This window comes from Phocoena phocoena, chromosome 1 (assembly GCF_963924675.1).
Source record: "Phocoena phocoena chromosome 1, mPhoPho1.1, whole genome shotgun sequence".
NCBI lineage: Eukaryota > Metazoa > Chordata > Mammalia > Artiodactyla > Phocoenidae > Phocoena > Phocoena phocoena.
The window spans coordinates 150,666,545-150,683,551 of NC_089219.1; the positions used below are offsets into that span (position 1 = coordinate 150,666,545).

A 17,007-nucleotide genomic window follows, 5' to 3' on the forward strand; every position below is an offset into this window, starting at 1 on the left:
TGGGCTCCCACTAACCAAGGCTGAGTTTAGCACTGTTGCTAACGAGCGTCCAACCTGCCAGCAACAGAGCTGAACGCCAAGTCCCCCGTGCAGCACGATTCCTCGGGGAGGCCAATTGCTCCTCCATGGCAAGTTAATTATTTGGAGCCCCTTCCATCCTGCAGGGGCCAGTGATTCGGCATCACAGGATAATGTCTATTACAAATAGCATCATAAGTAAATAATCCCAACCAGTAAGAAATATCTTTGTTTTAATCTCCAGACTCAAGTCACTCCAGAAAGGTTATGCTAAGAGCTGTGGAGCATGTTTTCTCACACTGATCTATACCAACGTCCTGAGATGAGTTTCAGCTAAGATCTTAGGCTGTATGTATACTCCTATGATCTATGAAATAATATCCTGGGATTCTTTACTCTGTGCTTTTACCAGCAGGAACTTAACCATCTCAGCGCTCTCCTGGCTGCCTCCAGAACAAACGTCTTCTGTGTTTGGAAGGTGTGAATGTTGCTGGATCGTAATCTTTGCTATCAGCCAAATGATGGTTGGAGTTGTAAAAGCCTGCTAATGGCATTATAAAACGATTATTTGTTCTATACAATTACTTTCTTCTGTTATCATTTGGAGGAGTGACAAGTTGCATAGTTCACCTTCCTCTATGAGTTTCTTTTTTTAAAAAAAATTATTTATTTTTGGCTATGTTGGGTCTTCGTTGCTGTGCACAGGCTTTCTCCAGTTGTGGTGAGCAGGAGCTACTCTTCGTTGCAGTGCACAGCCTTCTCACTGAGGTGGCTTCTCTTGTGGAGCGTGGGCTCTAGGTGCGCGGGCTTCAGTAGTTGTGGCACGTGGGCTCAGTAGTTGTGGCACACGAGCTCTAGAGCGCAGGCTCAGTAGTTGTAGCTCACAGGCTTAGTTGCTCCACGGCATGTGGGATCTTCCTGGGCCAGGACTAGAACCCGTGTCCTCTTCATTGGCAGGCAGATTCTTAACCACTGCACTATCAGGGAAGTCCCCTCTATGAGTTTCTAAGGAAGTGATAAAGAACTTGTAGTAATCCAAGTGTTTTAAAACAATGTTTTCTTCAGCCTTCAGTATTCGGACCAGAGCTTGGCTGAGGGAGGGGGAGGAAGGATGTGTCTCTCCCGTAAATAACAAGCATAGAAAAAAGCTTACATGTGTGGGTAGAGGAAGCAGAAAAATTTGCAGTGATGTGTAAGGAGGAATGTAAGTCTTGACCACCAGCGACATGGAAGCATAAAACATCTCTATACATTGCTCTTATTCATTAGAAAACATGTTTTGGAGAGGAAAGAGATCAATACAGATTGTTTCAGCACAAATGACTTTTCTTGCCTTGGTTCGCATTCTGTTTGCTGATTTTCCCTCTGCTGTGTCTACTGAGCAAATAAAATCCTTTGCTACAACTGGGATTGGAGGTCGGAGGTGGGGGGTCAGGGAGTGGATAAAGCTCTTCCCAGGTGTGACATTTGGTCTAATTATTATTTTGCCTTTTTCTGGAGTCTGGGCCCTGTAATCAGAAGGTCACAGTGTCATAAACCTGTGTAAAGAAGCCACCTGTGGCTTTGTGCTGGGCAAGAGAATTCAGTTATGTTCCCAAGAGAGGTAGCCAGTACCGTTTTCACCCCCATAAATCTTCAGAGAGGGGACCAGCTTGGCTCTGGACCAGTGCTCTGAAAACTGGCCCATGCTTTCCAAACTAACTGGACTTTATAACTTAACGTCTTTATTAATCAAATAGTCTTTAAGACACTTGCTCCCTGTTGCTATAAGCTAAGCTATTAATACTATCAGATAATATTTATTAAGAATTTACTGCCGGTTATGCACTTTGAGTTACATGGATTATCACACTTAATTCACGTACGAACTTTATAAGGTAGGTGCTATTATTCTCCTGTTTTACAGATTAGGAAAATGAAGTTTAAAGAAGATAAGTAATCTGACCCATATCACTTTCCCAGCAAAAAGTACAACTGGGATATTAATTTGGAAGGAGCCTGACTCCAAAGTCTGTGTGATCAACCATGAGGCTATACTGCTCTCTGAGGAGCTGGGAGGGGAGAATCTAGCCAGGCATCAACCCTCTCTACCACCTGCACAGAGATCATTCAAACCTGGGGATAAGCCTCTGAAGGCAGGACCACCATGTACAGTTCTTCAGGTTGTACACTGCTCCAGCATGCCACGCCTAAGGGGATGCCATCCACACTGTAGTGTGTTCAAACTTACATGGGAGGCCCTAGGTATTTGTGAAGATCTGGAGCTCATGACCAAGTCCTGGGACAGCAGTACACACCGCTGTGCACAAGGACACTGGCATGCATGGATGCACGAGACAGTCTTGTCCCAGCCATATTCCAGGCATCCCATGGTGGTGTTTCTTCTCCTCTCCTATTGCTTTCAGTGGCTCAATTCCTACCCTTACCCTGTCTGCAAACCTGGAAGGGGGAAAGCATAGGTAATACATACTGCCCCAATGGCTATCCAAGTTATGCAACAATATACCAACTAAATTTATTTTTCTTAAGGAAGAAGCGCCATTTCTAATTGGCTCAAGGGGTCCTGGTGAGAGTCTTTAACTGTAGTCTGCAGCACATGTATCCTCTGGAACCCCTTCCTTGTTGAGTGCTTGGGGTATGTCTGCCATTTTTTTGTTTGTTTGTTTTTATATAAATTTATTTATTTTATTCTATTTTTGGCTGTGTTGGGTCTTTGTTGCTGCACGCGGGCTTTCTCTAGTTGCAGCAAGTGGGGGCTACCCTTCATTGTGGCATGTAGACTTATTGCAGTGGCTTCTCTTGTTGCGGAGCACTGGGCTCTAGGCACGTGGGCTTCAGTAGCTGTGGCACACGGGCTCAGTAGTTGTGGCTCGCGGGCTCTAGAGCACAGGCTCAGTCGTTGTGGCGCATGGGCTCAGTTGCCCCGTGGCATGTGCGATCTTCCCGGACCAGGGCTCGAACCCATGTCCCCTGCATTTGCAGGAGGACTCTTAACCACTGCACCACCAGGGAAGCCCCTATGCCTTCCGTTCTGATGTCAGTTTAAAACCAACAGAGGCAGGCAAATTATATCTTCTACAAGGAAAACATCCCATCCATGAAATGTCTTCCAAAGGGAAATATTGGGATTTTTTTTCTTTAAATAATGGATTTTTAATGAATTATTTTAAAATAAAATTCTTTTTTTTCTCGTATAATTGCTTTACAATGGTGTGCTAGTTTCTGTTTTACAACAAAATGAATCAGCTATACATATACATATGTTCCCATATTTCTTCCCTCTTGCGTCTCCCTCCCTCCCACCCTCCCTATCCCACCCCTCCAGGCGGTCACAAAGCACTGAGCTGATCTCCCTGTGCTATGCTGCTGCTTTATTGGGATATTTTTGAAGTGTGTCATCCATCTGGATAAGCCACACTTGTCAGTGTTCTTTCTCCATGGAGATCATCTCATTTACTCTATTGTGCTTTGTCCAGGGCATGAGCTGGTAACTACCAGGCATGCAGTTGAACTGGAGTCAGGGACCCAAACTGCCTCCCCATGGAAATTGAAGGGGCCCAGCCAGCTAGGAGGAACCAGATGCCAGCCAGAAAGCAGGGGAATTCCTCTCCTGAATTTTCTCTTCTGCCATGTGTTGTTGCATCACTTACCCGGGAGAGGTCTGAATGGGCTGGCTGATCTGGGGCATCCTAAAAAGTCTGGGACCCTGGACTGGAGGGGAAATGAGAGGTAGAAGGATGTGGGTGAGTGTGTTTCCCTTGAAGCCACTGTCATCACCCCTGGAAAAGTTCTGCAGGGATAAGTGACAGTAAGAACAACAAGGGACCTGGACTGGCTCCCTCTTTATACGAAATAAAAGCCAAGATCCAGCGTGAAGTGACTTGATGGGAGTGTGGAGAGGTGAGTGGCAGGGTTATACCTCATCCCTCCATCTTCCAGTGCTAACTCCAGCTGCCTTCCGTCACATCAGACAGCCAACTCAGCCTCAAGGTTTAAAGAAAAGAAACTAGAAGGCGTCCAATCACCAGCATATCAAAAACAGAAGAAGTCCAAGTAGATTTTATTTCTGGACAGAGATGGATGGAGAATCCCCAGCTAAGCCCGGAGAACAAAAGGTGTGGTGAAGCTTTCCCCCGAGAGGTTGGGGGCTTGTCTCTGGATGTGGGTGGTGAGTTGCAGCAGCGGCCATCCCAGAGCAGCCTGGCCTTGCTCCCAGGGGCCAGGGAAGGATTCTGGAGTTCAGGCCAGCATCTCCCTCCTACCTCCCTGCTCTTCTGCTAACCCCCACTCTCCCTCCCACCAGAGTGCATGACTCCTTACAGCCCCCTGAGGGATTTAGAACCAACTAATATTAAGAAGGAGAAGGAAGCATATGGAGCTCTTGCAGTCAAACTCTTGTGTTGCAGTGGAGACGAAAGAGGCATTGCTCAAGGTCATTGCCATGGGCAATGTGGAACCTCCTGAATCCTTGTTCTGTGCCCTTCCCTCTACATCTGCCTCCTTCCTTTCTTGTCTGCTGCCACGGGGATGCGGGCATAGGAGAGAAGTGGGGCTCAGGGGGCCAGTAGGGATTTGGGGAGTTATACACCAGCCTGTGCTGAAGATGGGATAGATCCTTTCTCAGCAGGACTGAGGGACAAGAGAATTCCCCAATGTGCCCTTGTTCCCCTAAAATGCTGTGCACTATCACAGAGGCCTGTGGCCCCAAGCTACTGAGTTGGGGCTCCCTGTCTCCTGGAGAGAGGTTTTCTGAAGGTTATCGGCAGGTGGATAACTTGGAGACTTTCCGTTGAATGTTATCCTTGCAGCCTCTAGTCAAGGCCGGTAACTCCTTGGAGGCATTTTATCTCACACCTTGTGCTTCCTCATTGCCCCTCAGAGGCGGCTTTTGCTCCTGAAGCCAAGAGATAGCTGCACCCACTGTTGCACACTTCAGAGAACCCCAGCGGGACAGTGCAGACTTTGGCCCCAGCATGTGCTGTGTCAGCACTTAGCACTTTTGAAAAACTCACCTGGGGGAACCTGGGCACCAGCCTCAGAATTAGCCTGGACCTGGTGAATATTAATCACACAAAAGATTAGCTGCAGGCACATCTGGGAAAGCCTCCAGGTGCAGGCAGGAAACCAGCAGCTCTGGAGGGCAGGGAGGGCCTGAGGCTGCCATGATGGTGCCCAAGACCCGGGAGATTCTAAGGGGAGGGCACAGGAAGCAGAAGGAACCTGTGGACTTTTCCAGATCTGGCCACTCTGGGGGCCCTACCTGGATAGAGCAGGCAGAGGCTTTAGTGGAGATGGCTAGGCAGAGCCACACTGAGTCGACAGCTTGCATTACAGGGCCAACCACGGACTCTATCTCCTTCTCTCCTCTCTCCTCTCCTTTCTTTCAACTCTCACCTTACCTTTCCTTTCCCCTTCTCCTACTTCCTCCGCTTTCCCCCTCTCCTCCTCACCTTGTTCCCTTTTCTCCCCCTTTAGCCCACAGCCCAGACTGGCCAGCGGCCTTGTGTGGCTTTGTCTAGTTATACGGGGGGGGAGGGGACAAGACCATTGACTGTTAAGAGCCTGTTCTTAACATTAGCGAGACATGTATTAGCATTGGAAGGAGAAAACTATGGCTAACTTAATTTTGCTTTCTTTAGAAAAAAAAGTCCACAGGTGCCAGGAACTGCAGACAGTAGATAGATTCAAAGAAGAGATTTTTAGTCACTCAAAAAGCATCCATGAAAACCCTGTGGGAACTACAAATGAAGTATAATGTACCATCCCTGCCTTTTTAATCAGCAAGCAACAGAAGACCATTGAGTAGTGGTCAGCATGGTGTCTGGCAAAAGTGTGGAAGGTTCTTGTTCACAATAGCTGTGCCTTGGGCACCTACACCGGGCTAGATCCTGTTTCAGAGCCTGGAGGCTCAAAGTCCTCCCCTCAAGGAGCTCCCCAGGCCAGTGAGAGAGACCAGAGCAGGGGAAAATCAGTGTGGACTGGGGGCCAGGGAGGGCTTTCTAGAAATTGTGGAGAAGAAACAGAATAGGACCCTTGGGCAGAAAACTACTTGCCCTGAGAGTTAATTTACTCCTATTATTGACTGGAGGCACACTACCAGTGAGATAGAAAGCTTCCCTTGAAGGAAGCAATTCTCCTTCTGCAAAAGAGGTGGGGAAGCGAGCGACTCAGTACCAGGCCTGCTGGTGACTCTTCTAACACAGTCTCATGTAACTGGTACAACAGCCCCATACAGATTCTCATTCCCCCTGGAGAGGAAGCTGATCCCCAAGACTGAGTAACCTTTCCAGGATCCCACAATTCCAGCTAAGTTTTAAACTTCTAGCTTGGGGTCTTTCCACTACGCAATGCTGCCCCCAATCCAGAGCTCCGTGCTGGCAGGTGGGTGCCGGGGCTGGAATCCCCCAGAGGGAGTTTTTTAGTCTTGGTGGCAGTGACCCAGGCCAAATGTGCGTGTTTAGGGCCGTAAGGATGGAGCTGTGCTTCTCTCAGAGGGCAGGTACATCCTGCTCTTAGGTGGAGCTGATCCAGCCCCAGCACTGAGCAAACCAAGATCCCAGAGTGAGAAGGTGCTTGCCCAGGTCCCAGGGCTGCTCGCCCAGCTTCTCACTCGTCTCCTCTCAGGCCTCTTCATCTACGATGGTTTTTTTTGCAGGTCAGCAACCAGAGGGCAGGATGGAAAATGCCCGTCCTCCTCATACTGTGCCTGCTGCAGGGTGAGTCCCAGACAGCCCAGCTTCAGAGCTTGTACACCCAGAGCCAAGCCTTCCAGGCTGCAGACATGCCTGACGGGCACCTCAGCGGCATTCAGCACCCGCACCGTAGTTTGGACATCCGCATGGCTTTGGATCGAGGGAGTGGTCAGATCCGGGTCAGAGTGAATGAGGGAGGTGAGAGCTCACATGAGGGGGCATATGTCTGACTTGATGATTGCTGGAATATTCACAGTTTTGATCTGTCTCTACTCTCTTCCATTCAAGTTGATGACTGAAAGTTGGCTGCATTGGCAAGATATGGGTTCCAGGGTGTGCAAAAGCCAGAGGTAGCACCGCTCTATTTCCACTCATTCTAAAAACGCTCAAGTGGCAGACCCAGTACTAGGGACATAAAAACCCTGACCTACTCCAAAGAGTGCAGAGTCTACAAAGAAGCCAGATGGGTAAATACTGCATCTATGCATTTACTTATTTAGTAAACACATACTTATGGAGGGCCTACCATGTGCCAGGCACTAGGGACACATGGATGAAAGGCAGAATTCTTGCTCTGTACGTCCTGACAGGCTGGTGAGCTGATCAGGCTCAGAGGACCAATCGTCCTGTCTCCATGCTGTGGTATCTGGTTTTATTTTGATGGTAATGGAGAGCCATTGAGGAATGTAGTGAGTATGTGCTTAGAGTGTCTGGTACCCAAGTAGATGCTTAACAAATAATCGTCGAAAGAATAAATGAATAAATAAATGCTATGATAATACAAAAAAGGGATTAACAATTGTGTTTGTCTTACAAACAAATCAGAATTTTAATGAATCAAAGGTAGCTTATCTCTGGGCGAGAACCCTCTGTGATATAATCACACCACTTCTTTATTTTCATCTCCCAATGCCCCCTTTAAAATTTTTCAGTAGGAGCAAACTTCCCCGGCCCCCAGATGAAAACTCAGGCAGGCCCATGATTTTTCTCCGAACATATAAGAGTCTTAACCTAATTCCTTTAAGTCTCAGATGTTCTAATTTGATCATTGTAAGTGGCGGGTTAAATATTTTGGTCAGCAATTTAAACTTCATTCAGAGATTTGCCCCCTCATCACCCACGGCCCGCAGTCAGGAAGGCAGGGAGGGCTCTGGGGGCTGCCTTCTCCCTTCTCCTCTGCTCTTTCTCCTCCCCGCCGAGGCAGCTGGCACTGAGGACGCCAGTAGGTTCACAGCAGCAGGTGGGAGGACAGCAGGAGCCAGGCAGCTCTTACTTGATGGGATGGCTTGGAACTCTCTGGCCTGGCAGGGCTCTAGAGCTGGCGCCTCCTCTTGTGGATGCCTTTGTGGATCCCTCGAGGGCCCATCTCCTCCCTGTGCCCCAGGTTCTGCTTTGGCCCCTCCACACGGAAGACCCTGTCTCACGTGGCTGTGGGATGGCTCTCTGCCCTCCGGGCCCACCCTCTGGGCCAAGGAGACACTCCCGGTTTTCTCACCCCTTTGCTGGAGGGAGGAGTGATCCACCCCAGGCACCAGCCCTGCTCTCCCTGTTCGTGTCACAGGCCTTTTGTGCTTCCTCAGACCAGGTCAAGCTCCAGTCCATGGCCTCCCGTCAAGCTCCAGTGCAGGCCTCCCGTCAAACTCCAGTGCAGGCCTCCCTCGCCCATCCCTGACTGAAGCTGTACAATGGACAGCTGCTGGGAGATGACGGGTGAATGAGAGCAGGGGCACCACCTCTACCGAAGGGACCCCTGGCAGGCACCACATTGATCCTAAAATGCCAGCCCTTTCTTTAATTCTCACAGGCAACCAGTACTAAATTCCAAAAACCTTTATGATATATAGCCAAGAGCTACTAGTCATCCAGCGATTAAGTTCTTAAGGGTAAGTGAAACTTGGTATTTATAAAAGAAAAAAATGTTTATTGCAAAAGTTGATTAAGGATTCCTAATCAGCTCTCAACTGCAAAGTCAGAACAGCCCATCCCACTGATTAATGGGGCTCCTTAATCCTTTTGCCTTCGCCGCACGTAGATCACATGCAGATTCCTGAAATATGAGGTGTGAACACTTTATCAGAGCACCATCACCGTCATCCTGAGGTGGTCCTTGTTTGTAATTACGAAGATTCTTACTTTTTTTGTTGTTTGCTTTTTGTTTTTTGGGGGTGGGGGCAGTACGCGGGCCTCTCACTGTTGTGACCTCTCCCGTTGCGGAGCACAGGCTCTGGACGCGCAGGCTCAGTGGCCATGGCTCACGGGCCCAGCCACTCTGCTGCATGTGGGATATTCCCAGACCGGGGCACAAACCCGTGTCCCCTGCATCGGCAGGCAGACTCTCAACCACTGCGCCACCAGGGAAGCCCAGATTCTTGCTTTTTAATGATGAGTTGCCATTTAACTTTATCAATACTGGCATAGTTGTGGTGTGTCGCTTAATTAAACCTACAATGAGTATTGATTTATCCCTAACATTTATGGCCTTGACTCTTCCTATAATGAGACCTCAAGACATATGCAACAGGCAAGGTCAGCTTTATGGGCATGTGCCCTGTGCAGTCACACAGGACCCCATTCAAAAGGTGCTTGGTTTAATGCTCTACTGTTGCCATAGTGAAATCCTTAGTAACTTTTGAGTAAGGGATCCTCCGTTTTTATTTTGCACTGGACCCTGCAAATTATGTAGCCAGTCCTGGCAACAGGATGAAACTTTCTTGGACTCAGAGGTGCTGAAGACATAGAACAAATTGATAGATGCCAGGCGCCCACATCCTAAAGCAAAATGTAGAACCACCTGGGCAGGACTATGGAGAGAGATGGCAAGCCTAGTTGTTCCAGAAATAGCCCACCGTGTAGTCTCCTGGAGAATCATCAGAGGTAGAAGAGAAGAGCTTTTTGGAGAGAGACAGCGTGCTATGCTCTCCACCACCTGCCCCTGTGGGACAAGGCGGATCACCTCCTCCTCACTTTAAGCCAAGTAAGAGAAGGAACTTCTAGGACGCCACTCAACAAGCTTGCTGTATGTCCCAGATTTCCCCTGACAGCAGGACAAAGTGTGTTTCCTGGGGCCAAATGTGATGTAGGTCCCACAGAAAGGAGCTGTCCCAGTGCCTCTACGAAGAGGTCTACCCAGAAGGGATTGTAACCACGACAGGGGCACGTGGCCAGAAGTCCTAGGCTTGGTCGTGGAGGAGTCATAAAAGCCCAGCAGGAGGAGAGGCAGTTTTTACCAAGAGGGAACTGCAGCCAGAGGCCACAGACAAGCAATCTGGGAGGCAAAAGGGAAGGACCCAGCTCTGGACGTCTGCCATTCCCGGAGGGCGCCACCAGCAGATCACGACTTTCCATTCACCTCTCGTCTCTCCCCTCCACACCCAATCCCAGAGGGGCCCCAGAGCAGTTCTGAATAGGGGAAGGAGTCGAGCAAGGCAAGAGACCCCGACCTGTCCCCCTCCCCCACATCAGGCCTCCAAGTGTAGCTGGGAAATTGGAAAAGGCTTTAGTTGGATGAGAGGCTGGAGTTGCAGCAGTCACTGGGCTGGGCATCTTCTTATCCAAGCGAGACTATGAAAGCTACTATACTTGAAATTACATCTGAGATTTCATCAAGGAGGAGGGACATCCCAGAGCTAGTAGGAAGAGGCAGTGAGAGAAAGAGTAAACTTTGTTTCTGCTTGCATTGGATCAAATTTAAATCAGTAAAAGGACCATAGACTGTGCTTCAGCTGCGATTCACGCCTACCGCCAAAGCAGACGTATTCAAAATTCTGCTGTGCTTTGACAGTGACGCTTGGTTATTTCCATTTCTAGAGAAGGGAGCAGTATGTACGTTTTTGAAAACGATGGTCTGGGGAGTTATCCACCCAGCAGTGCAGGATTCCTGTGCTTCCAGCACCCTCTCCTTTCAGCAGAAGTCACACTCATCTCTTTTTACTATTTAACATCCCTCTTTTTAAAAAAAAGTTATTGAAGTAGAGTTGATTTTCAATGTTGTGTTAATTTCCGCTGTACAGCAAAGTGATTCAGTTATGCATATATGTATTCTTTTTCATATTCTTTTCCATTATGGTTTATCACAGGATATTGAATATAGTTCCCTGTGCTATACAGTAGGACCTTGTTGTTTTAACATCTCTCTTTTACATTCTATGCAAATAAACCACAGCCCTTCTGTCAGCTCTCGCCTTGGTCTTCTTACAGGTGCTTAGATGGCAGCTTCTTAAACATTTGCATTTTTTAAAAAACATCTGCACTGGAGCACAGTGGCGTGAATCCAGGCTTTGGACGGACATGTACAAGATCACCTGCACATGATAAGCTCAATAGTGGTTAGCTAAATAGTGGTAAGATTATTGCTGCGTTTTCATCTCTCCATGGGGCCTTGGACACAGCTCCATTTCATACCTTGGAGCTACTCCTGACCTAGTGGCTAAGCTCTGACATTTCTATATTGATTCTTTCTAGCTTCACTTTCACGGAGGCATTTTCTGACCTGTTCCCTAATTCTGGCAGAGTTTGGAGCTCATAGCTCCCCAAACAGTGACAAATTCAGCACTCTTGCTCCGGACTTTTTTTTTCTCTGCCTGCAGCTGCAAATGCATTGAAGGGCCCGAGGCTGGTGTCTGGGGAGCCTGGGGGAGCTGTCACCATCCGGTGCCATTACCCACGCTTGCCCATCAACAGCCGCCAGAGGAAGTACTGGTGCCGCCTAAGACCCCTGACGTGGGCCTGCCACACCATCGTGTCCACCAACCACTACACTCACCTTCGCTACCGTGGCCGTGTGGCCCTAACAGACTTCCCACAAAGAGGCTTGTTTGTGGTGAGGCTGTCCCAGCTGTCCCTGGAGGATGTGGGGCACTACCGCTGTGGCATTGGAAACACAAATAACATGCTATTCTTCAGCATGAACCTGACCATCTCTGCAGGTAAGGGTTGATGGCCGGCAGGTCAAGTTTGGTGACATGCATGTTAGGAAGGGCAAGGGGCAACAGAAGACCCAGAGGTCCGAGAGGGCTTTAAACACAAGGGGAGTGATGATGAAAAGCTGGGGTCAGGCAAGGACTTTAAGACATAGACTTCTATTTCAGATGGAGACCACCTTCAGAGGGAAGGTAGATACTAGGGAAAAACGTCCCAACTGAATCCCCGTAATCTATCTCACCCAATTCCCCCCGAAAGCTGTGGCACATATATTTGAAGAGAGCTCGGTGAAGCTGGTGAATTGGAGGACATGGCTTCTTAGGGTCATGATGTCTTTTTGTTCAGACATGCAGAGCACGTAAGACAGGCAAAGCAGAAGAATGGAGACTGAGCTCTTCCTAAGGCTGAGCCTCTCAGCAGACATCCAACAGCTACCAGGCCAGTGCCGTGCGTGGCTCGTTCTGGAGAGTTGATCTAGAGTCAGGTACCCAGAGTCCAAGGAAGGGCATCCAGGCTATGAAAGGCAGGTCTACCAGAGAGATGGCACAGGCAGGCAGGAGTCCAGAGAGTGGACTTGTTTGAATAGATGTTGCTATCTAACCATCTGCTGACATTGGCTGCTCTGCTGTGACTGGAGTTTTCTTTTTTTCTTATTTGAAAAGCAGTACATGAAGGGAAGTGGGCCCTGGGAAAGGGGACAGCATGGTGTCCTGGGGCAGCTGGATAGAGAATTTGTGGGCGTAAAAGGAGATAGGGACATAAAATGTCAATATTGGCAACAGACTAGAGAACACATCTGGTTTTCCCAATTTTTTATTTTATCCAACATATTGGCCAAAGACTGCATTGCTTAGTGAGGTTGCATTCCATGGAGCAAACATGTCAAGCCTGGTGTCCGTTGCAGCCTGGTGTCCTGTAGGCAGCACGGATAGCCTTCTCATTTGCTCTCCTTCTGCTGTTCACACAGGTCTTTCCAGAGCCGTCCCCGCAGCCACTGTGGCTGCTGGCGAGCTCATCACGGAATCCTTTGTGACAGTATCACCAGCGGCCAACAGACGGGCACCAGGAACTATGCAGACTATAGAGAGACAAGGGACGGGATGGGACAGAGTTGCTCTGACTCTAGGAACCAGCAAAACCACAGCTTCGGCTAAGGGAAGACAAACCCCAGGAGCAACTGGGGTAGTAGCTCCAGGGACAGGCAGCCAGCTAGAGGGTTCCGTTTGGGCAACCATCCCCACTCCGCAGAGTCCAGCTTCAGCCATCAGAGGTGTGTCCAATACAACAGAAGGTGATCGAGTGTGGAGCACGAGAAGTTTGGAAGCAAACAGGACTAGGGCCAGCGAAAGAGAGAGGGAAACAACTACTGGGACTGATAGGCAAAGAGAGGAAACAGAGAGGGTCAGAATAGCCCCAGACACAGCTGAGAAGGTCATGGCGACCATTAGGCCATCAACCCTGGTCTCAGATAAGTGGATGTGGGAAACCCACCAAGAAGAAATGTCGGTTTCTAAGCCACAAGCCCTGGGCTCCGTTGAAGGAATCCCCCCAGTTGCAGTTGTGTGGACCTTGGAGCCAACCAGCATAGAGATGGCATCTGCGGAAGGAAGCAGTGAAGGAGACCTAGATACCCCTGCTGGAGACAGTGGTCCCCAAGTGACGTCAAGCCAGGCCCTGGCAGCAAGGCCCTTCAGGCCCCTGGGCAAGGACTCCCAAGTGAAGAGGTAAACCCCCAGGCTGCCCTCTCCGTTGGGACTCCACATCTGCTCCATCCCTTTGCACGCCTCTCAGTGAGCTAACCTCTGTGACCCCCTCTGTCTGCTCACTCCTCTCCCTTTGTAACCTCAGGACAGTAAAGCATAAGGGACATGAAAGTCAGAATCCTCCCTCATCCAAGGGTCCTTGCTGGGAGAACACTATCTGAGCATCTTCATGTGATTTTCAAGCAAAAATATAAGTGCTAGAATAATGGAATATTTAGGTGGGACTGTTGGGACTTTTTTTTTTAAAGATGAGGAAACAAGCTCCGACGAGGTCAGGGTGTGACTCACTGAAGCTACAAAGACAGATTGTGGCAAAGCCAAATGCCAAGCGTAGATGCCCTGACCCTCACTCACTTCTCTTGCCCACTGTTGCACGTTGGTGGAGGAGGGAAAGGATCAGGGCTTGGGATCTGGAAGGCAGGGGACCTAGTCTCAGCTCGGTAACTAACCCTCCATGGGAATTCGGGCAGTCAGCTTGCCTTGGCCTCAGCTTCTCATCTGTAAAATGAGGGGCAAGGGCCAAAGGGTCTTCAGTCTCCTCCCCAGCTCCAACCTCCATCCCCTCCCCTGCTGCTTCCACTCCAGTGTTTCTCTGGAAGAGAAAAACATCTCTCGGATGCTGACTCCAGTCTCTTCGGTGCTGTGTCCGCTTATGCTGACGGCTCTTGTTCTGCTGCAAAGGAAGCTCCGGAGAAAGAGGAGGTGTAAGTGGAGTTTAAGTCACCCCAAGGCCGGGGAGGGGAGCGCCTGTTCCCATCTGACACCCTCAGGACTGGGTCGGGGTCAGAGTTGGTACCAGGACCTCTGGATGTAGAAGTGCTAAATTCTAGTCCGAGCCACTTAACCAAGCTTGGCCTTGGTTCCTTTGTCAATCAAATGGGAAAGTAGTCTATGCATTTACGTCTCAATGGCATCCCAGAGCTTAAGGAGAAGCTCTTCAGAAGACGGCAAGACAGCTGGTAGTCATATGAACCACGTGGACAGTCCTGACAGCAGGTCGGAGTACAGGGCCCAAATGTGGAACCAGACTGCATTTGTACCCTCTGCACGGTCCAGCTGGAAGTCTCTTAAAGCGCCAGGCCCGGGTTTAAACATTCCTAAAGGGACCGCTCCACGGCGTTTAGATCTGGTGAAGAAAGGGTGAGATGCTCTGGGAGCAAGTCAAAGGGGCTAAGATTCTCAGACCCAGCTCCCCAAAGGCCTGGCCCAATCCCTGCCGATCTAAGGGCTCAGTTGCAAATCCTCTGTGTCAGGAAGTCCTTGAGGATTGCGATGGGTGAGGGTGGTTCTCAAGGGACCAAATTCAGTGCCCAGGATGCTCACAGTGTGCTCTGTGTCTGTGCAGCTCAGGAGACAGAAAGGTCACCAGGGGTCACCTTGATTCAGATGACACAGTTCCCGGACCTGAGCCTCCAGCCAGACCAGCTTCCCCAGGTGGAAAGGAAGATGCTCCAAGATGACTCTCCTCCGCTCCGTGCCAGCCTGAGTATCCCGGAGAGGGACCCTGGACCCCAAGGAATGGAAGGATAAGCCGCTCAGACACCATGGAAAAAAGAACCAGGACCAAATACCAGCCTCTTCTCTTCCTTCCTCCGCCTGTATGAAGGGAAGCTTGGGGAGCTGGGACTCCATCTGGGGAAGCAAAGGCTGACCATCACTGGACCAAGGAAGGTCCAGCATTTTTCATGAAGGCTGCAGGAAAGGATCTATTAGTTACTGGAGGAGGTCAGTGGACCTGGAAAAAGTGGAATTTCCATTCCTGGAGGTTTGAAAATATGAGAGGCTTCCAATCAGGGTGGAGAATTAACAAAATTTCAACCATCACTCCTAGCCCTTGGTAGGTGCCCCCTTTTTCTGACACCTCTTAACACTCAGCCTGCTGCACACATTAAACTATAACCCTTTCAATTACATTCTAAGCTCTTAGGGCAGTAATTGTGTTTTCTCCATCTTACTATGTCCCCAAAGAACTTCAGCTCAGTAGGGCCCGCAATAAATATTTGTGACTGAATGGCTGACTGGAGGGGCATGGGCTCCATGACCTCTGGGGACACTGCCAACACAGATGTTCTGAATCCCCCTTCATTTGGGAGTCCCCTAGATGATCCCATAGGTCCTTACACAGGGACCAAAAGGAAGAACCCTCATTCCCAATTCATCCCTGCCCGTTTGGCCCCATACTTATTATGCTGTAGACCTTTTGACCCAGTCAAGATTTTCTGGGATTTTCCTAAGTTCGTGAAGGAAGAGGGTATTTTTCAGTAGATTCTCATCTTCTTCATAAAGCTTCTCTTATTCAACTCTTGTAAATCCTTGATATCAAGGACTGATGATGAAGCTGGAAAGTGCTTATGGTAAGAGGGACAGATAAGAGAGAAGGTGGCCAAGAGGAATTTTATGTGGTTTCTGCTTTACAATCACTTTATTTCATGCCTGTTGGGGGACTTTTGCTCCACTCTTGGGCCCACTGTCTTTTCAGGAATTACATCTGCTCTTTTATTTTGCCAGATCCATCAGCAAGCTGTCTGAACTTCATGTTTGGACAGAGCAGCCCTTAAGCAGTGGAAGAAAAGGGAAAGAAAGGCTCCAGTATCAAGTCAAGAATTGTCAGGTAGACATTCCCAGAAGGCTCGGCCCTCTCTCCTAAGCTGTCAGCAGCACCAGAAATCCTTCCTTCCTTACTACCTCCTCATAGCTGGAGCTGAACCCAGACACTGTCCAGAGAAAATCAATACGATGCCATTTTCATGGTTTGGGAGAGAAAGACTCACTGCTTTGGATAAGCAGGGAAGTTGCCTGCACCTAACCAAATGGAGTCACCGAATTTCAGAGTTAATAGATCCTCAGAGATTAACCAGTCTAAAATCCATTGCCCAGGGTGAGATAACTGAGACCCCATGGGGGGAAGTAACTTGTTGAAAGTCACTCAGTTAACTCAGTTAGGAATAACAGAGTGAGGACTGGAAAGGGGAACTCACGACCTTGACCTGGTGGCTTCCCCACTTCACCTTTGCTAAACAATGTATCAGAGCAAAGCTCATCCTCAAAAATCAATGACACCACAGCCCTAGCTCCAGACCATTTTCGTGCACATGATCTCAGGGACCTGCCTGAAACACCTGTAAAAGAGATAGGAGAGCCACTGTTATCCCATCCAACCAATGAGGAAGCAGGCCCTGAAGGGTATGTAATTCAACCATGGTCCCTCAGCTCATTAGAGGCAGGGACAGGAGAGAACCCAGGCTGTACAGGATCATTCCACCTGATAGAGTTTTCCAGAGGCGTCCACAGAGTGCTAGCTTCTGAGGACTGTTAAGAGGCATGCTGAGAAAAAGGTTTGGTAGACCAAAGAAGTTTGGGAAATGTGGGTTAAACAAAAAACAGGTTTTGTGCAGGATTTTTGGAAGACTTTAATTCACTAAGGTGCGTTGTGAATAGCTCTGGGCGGTGGGGACATTGTGTGTGTTTCCCCGGGTTTTGGTGTTTTGGTGAAACAACCTCACAGGACTGGGTTCCTCAAATCACTTCTTGTTTGGGGAAGCTTGATGCACTAAACCAGGGGTCAGCAAACCTTTTTGGGAAAGGGCCGGATAGTAAATACTTCAGACTTTGCA

At 49.1% G+C, this 17,007-nt stretch overlaps 1 protein-coding gene across 1 annotated transcript; it reads left to right on the forward strand.

The window, feature by feature from the left end:
- The first annotated feature begins 6,679 nt into the window (after positions 1-6,679).
- On the forward strand, positions 6,680-14,923 carry FCAMR (Fc alpha and mu receptor). The gene is given in 6 exon segments (XM_065871277.1): positions 6,680-6,734; positions 8,095-8,238; positions 11,297-11,635; positions 12,598-13,354; positions 13,979-14,097; positions 14,739-14,923. Coding segments are annotated over 6 exon segments (1,578 nt in total). The 5' UTR covers positions 6,680-6,700.
- Positions 14,924-17,007: the final 2,084 nt, after the last annotated feature.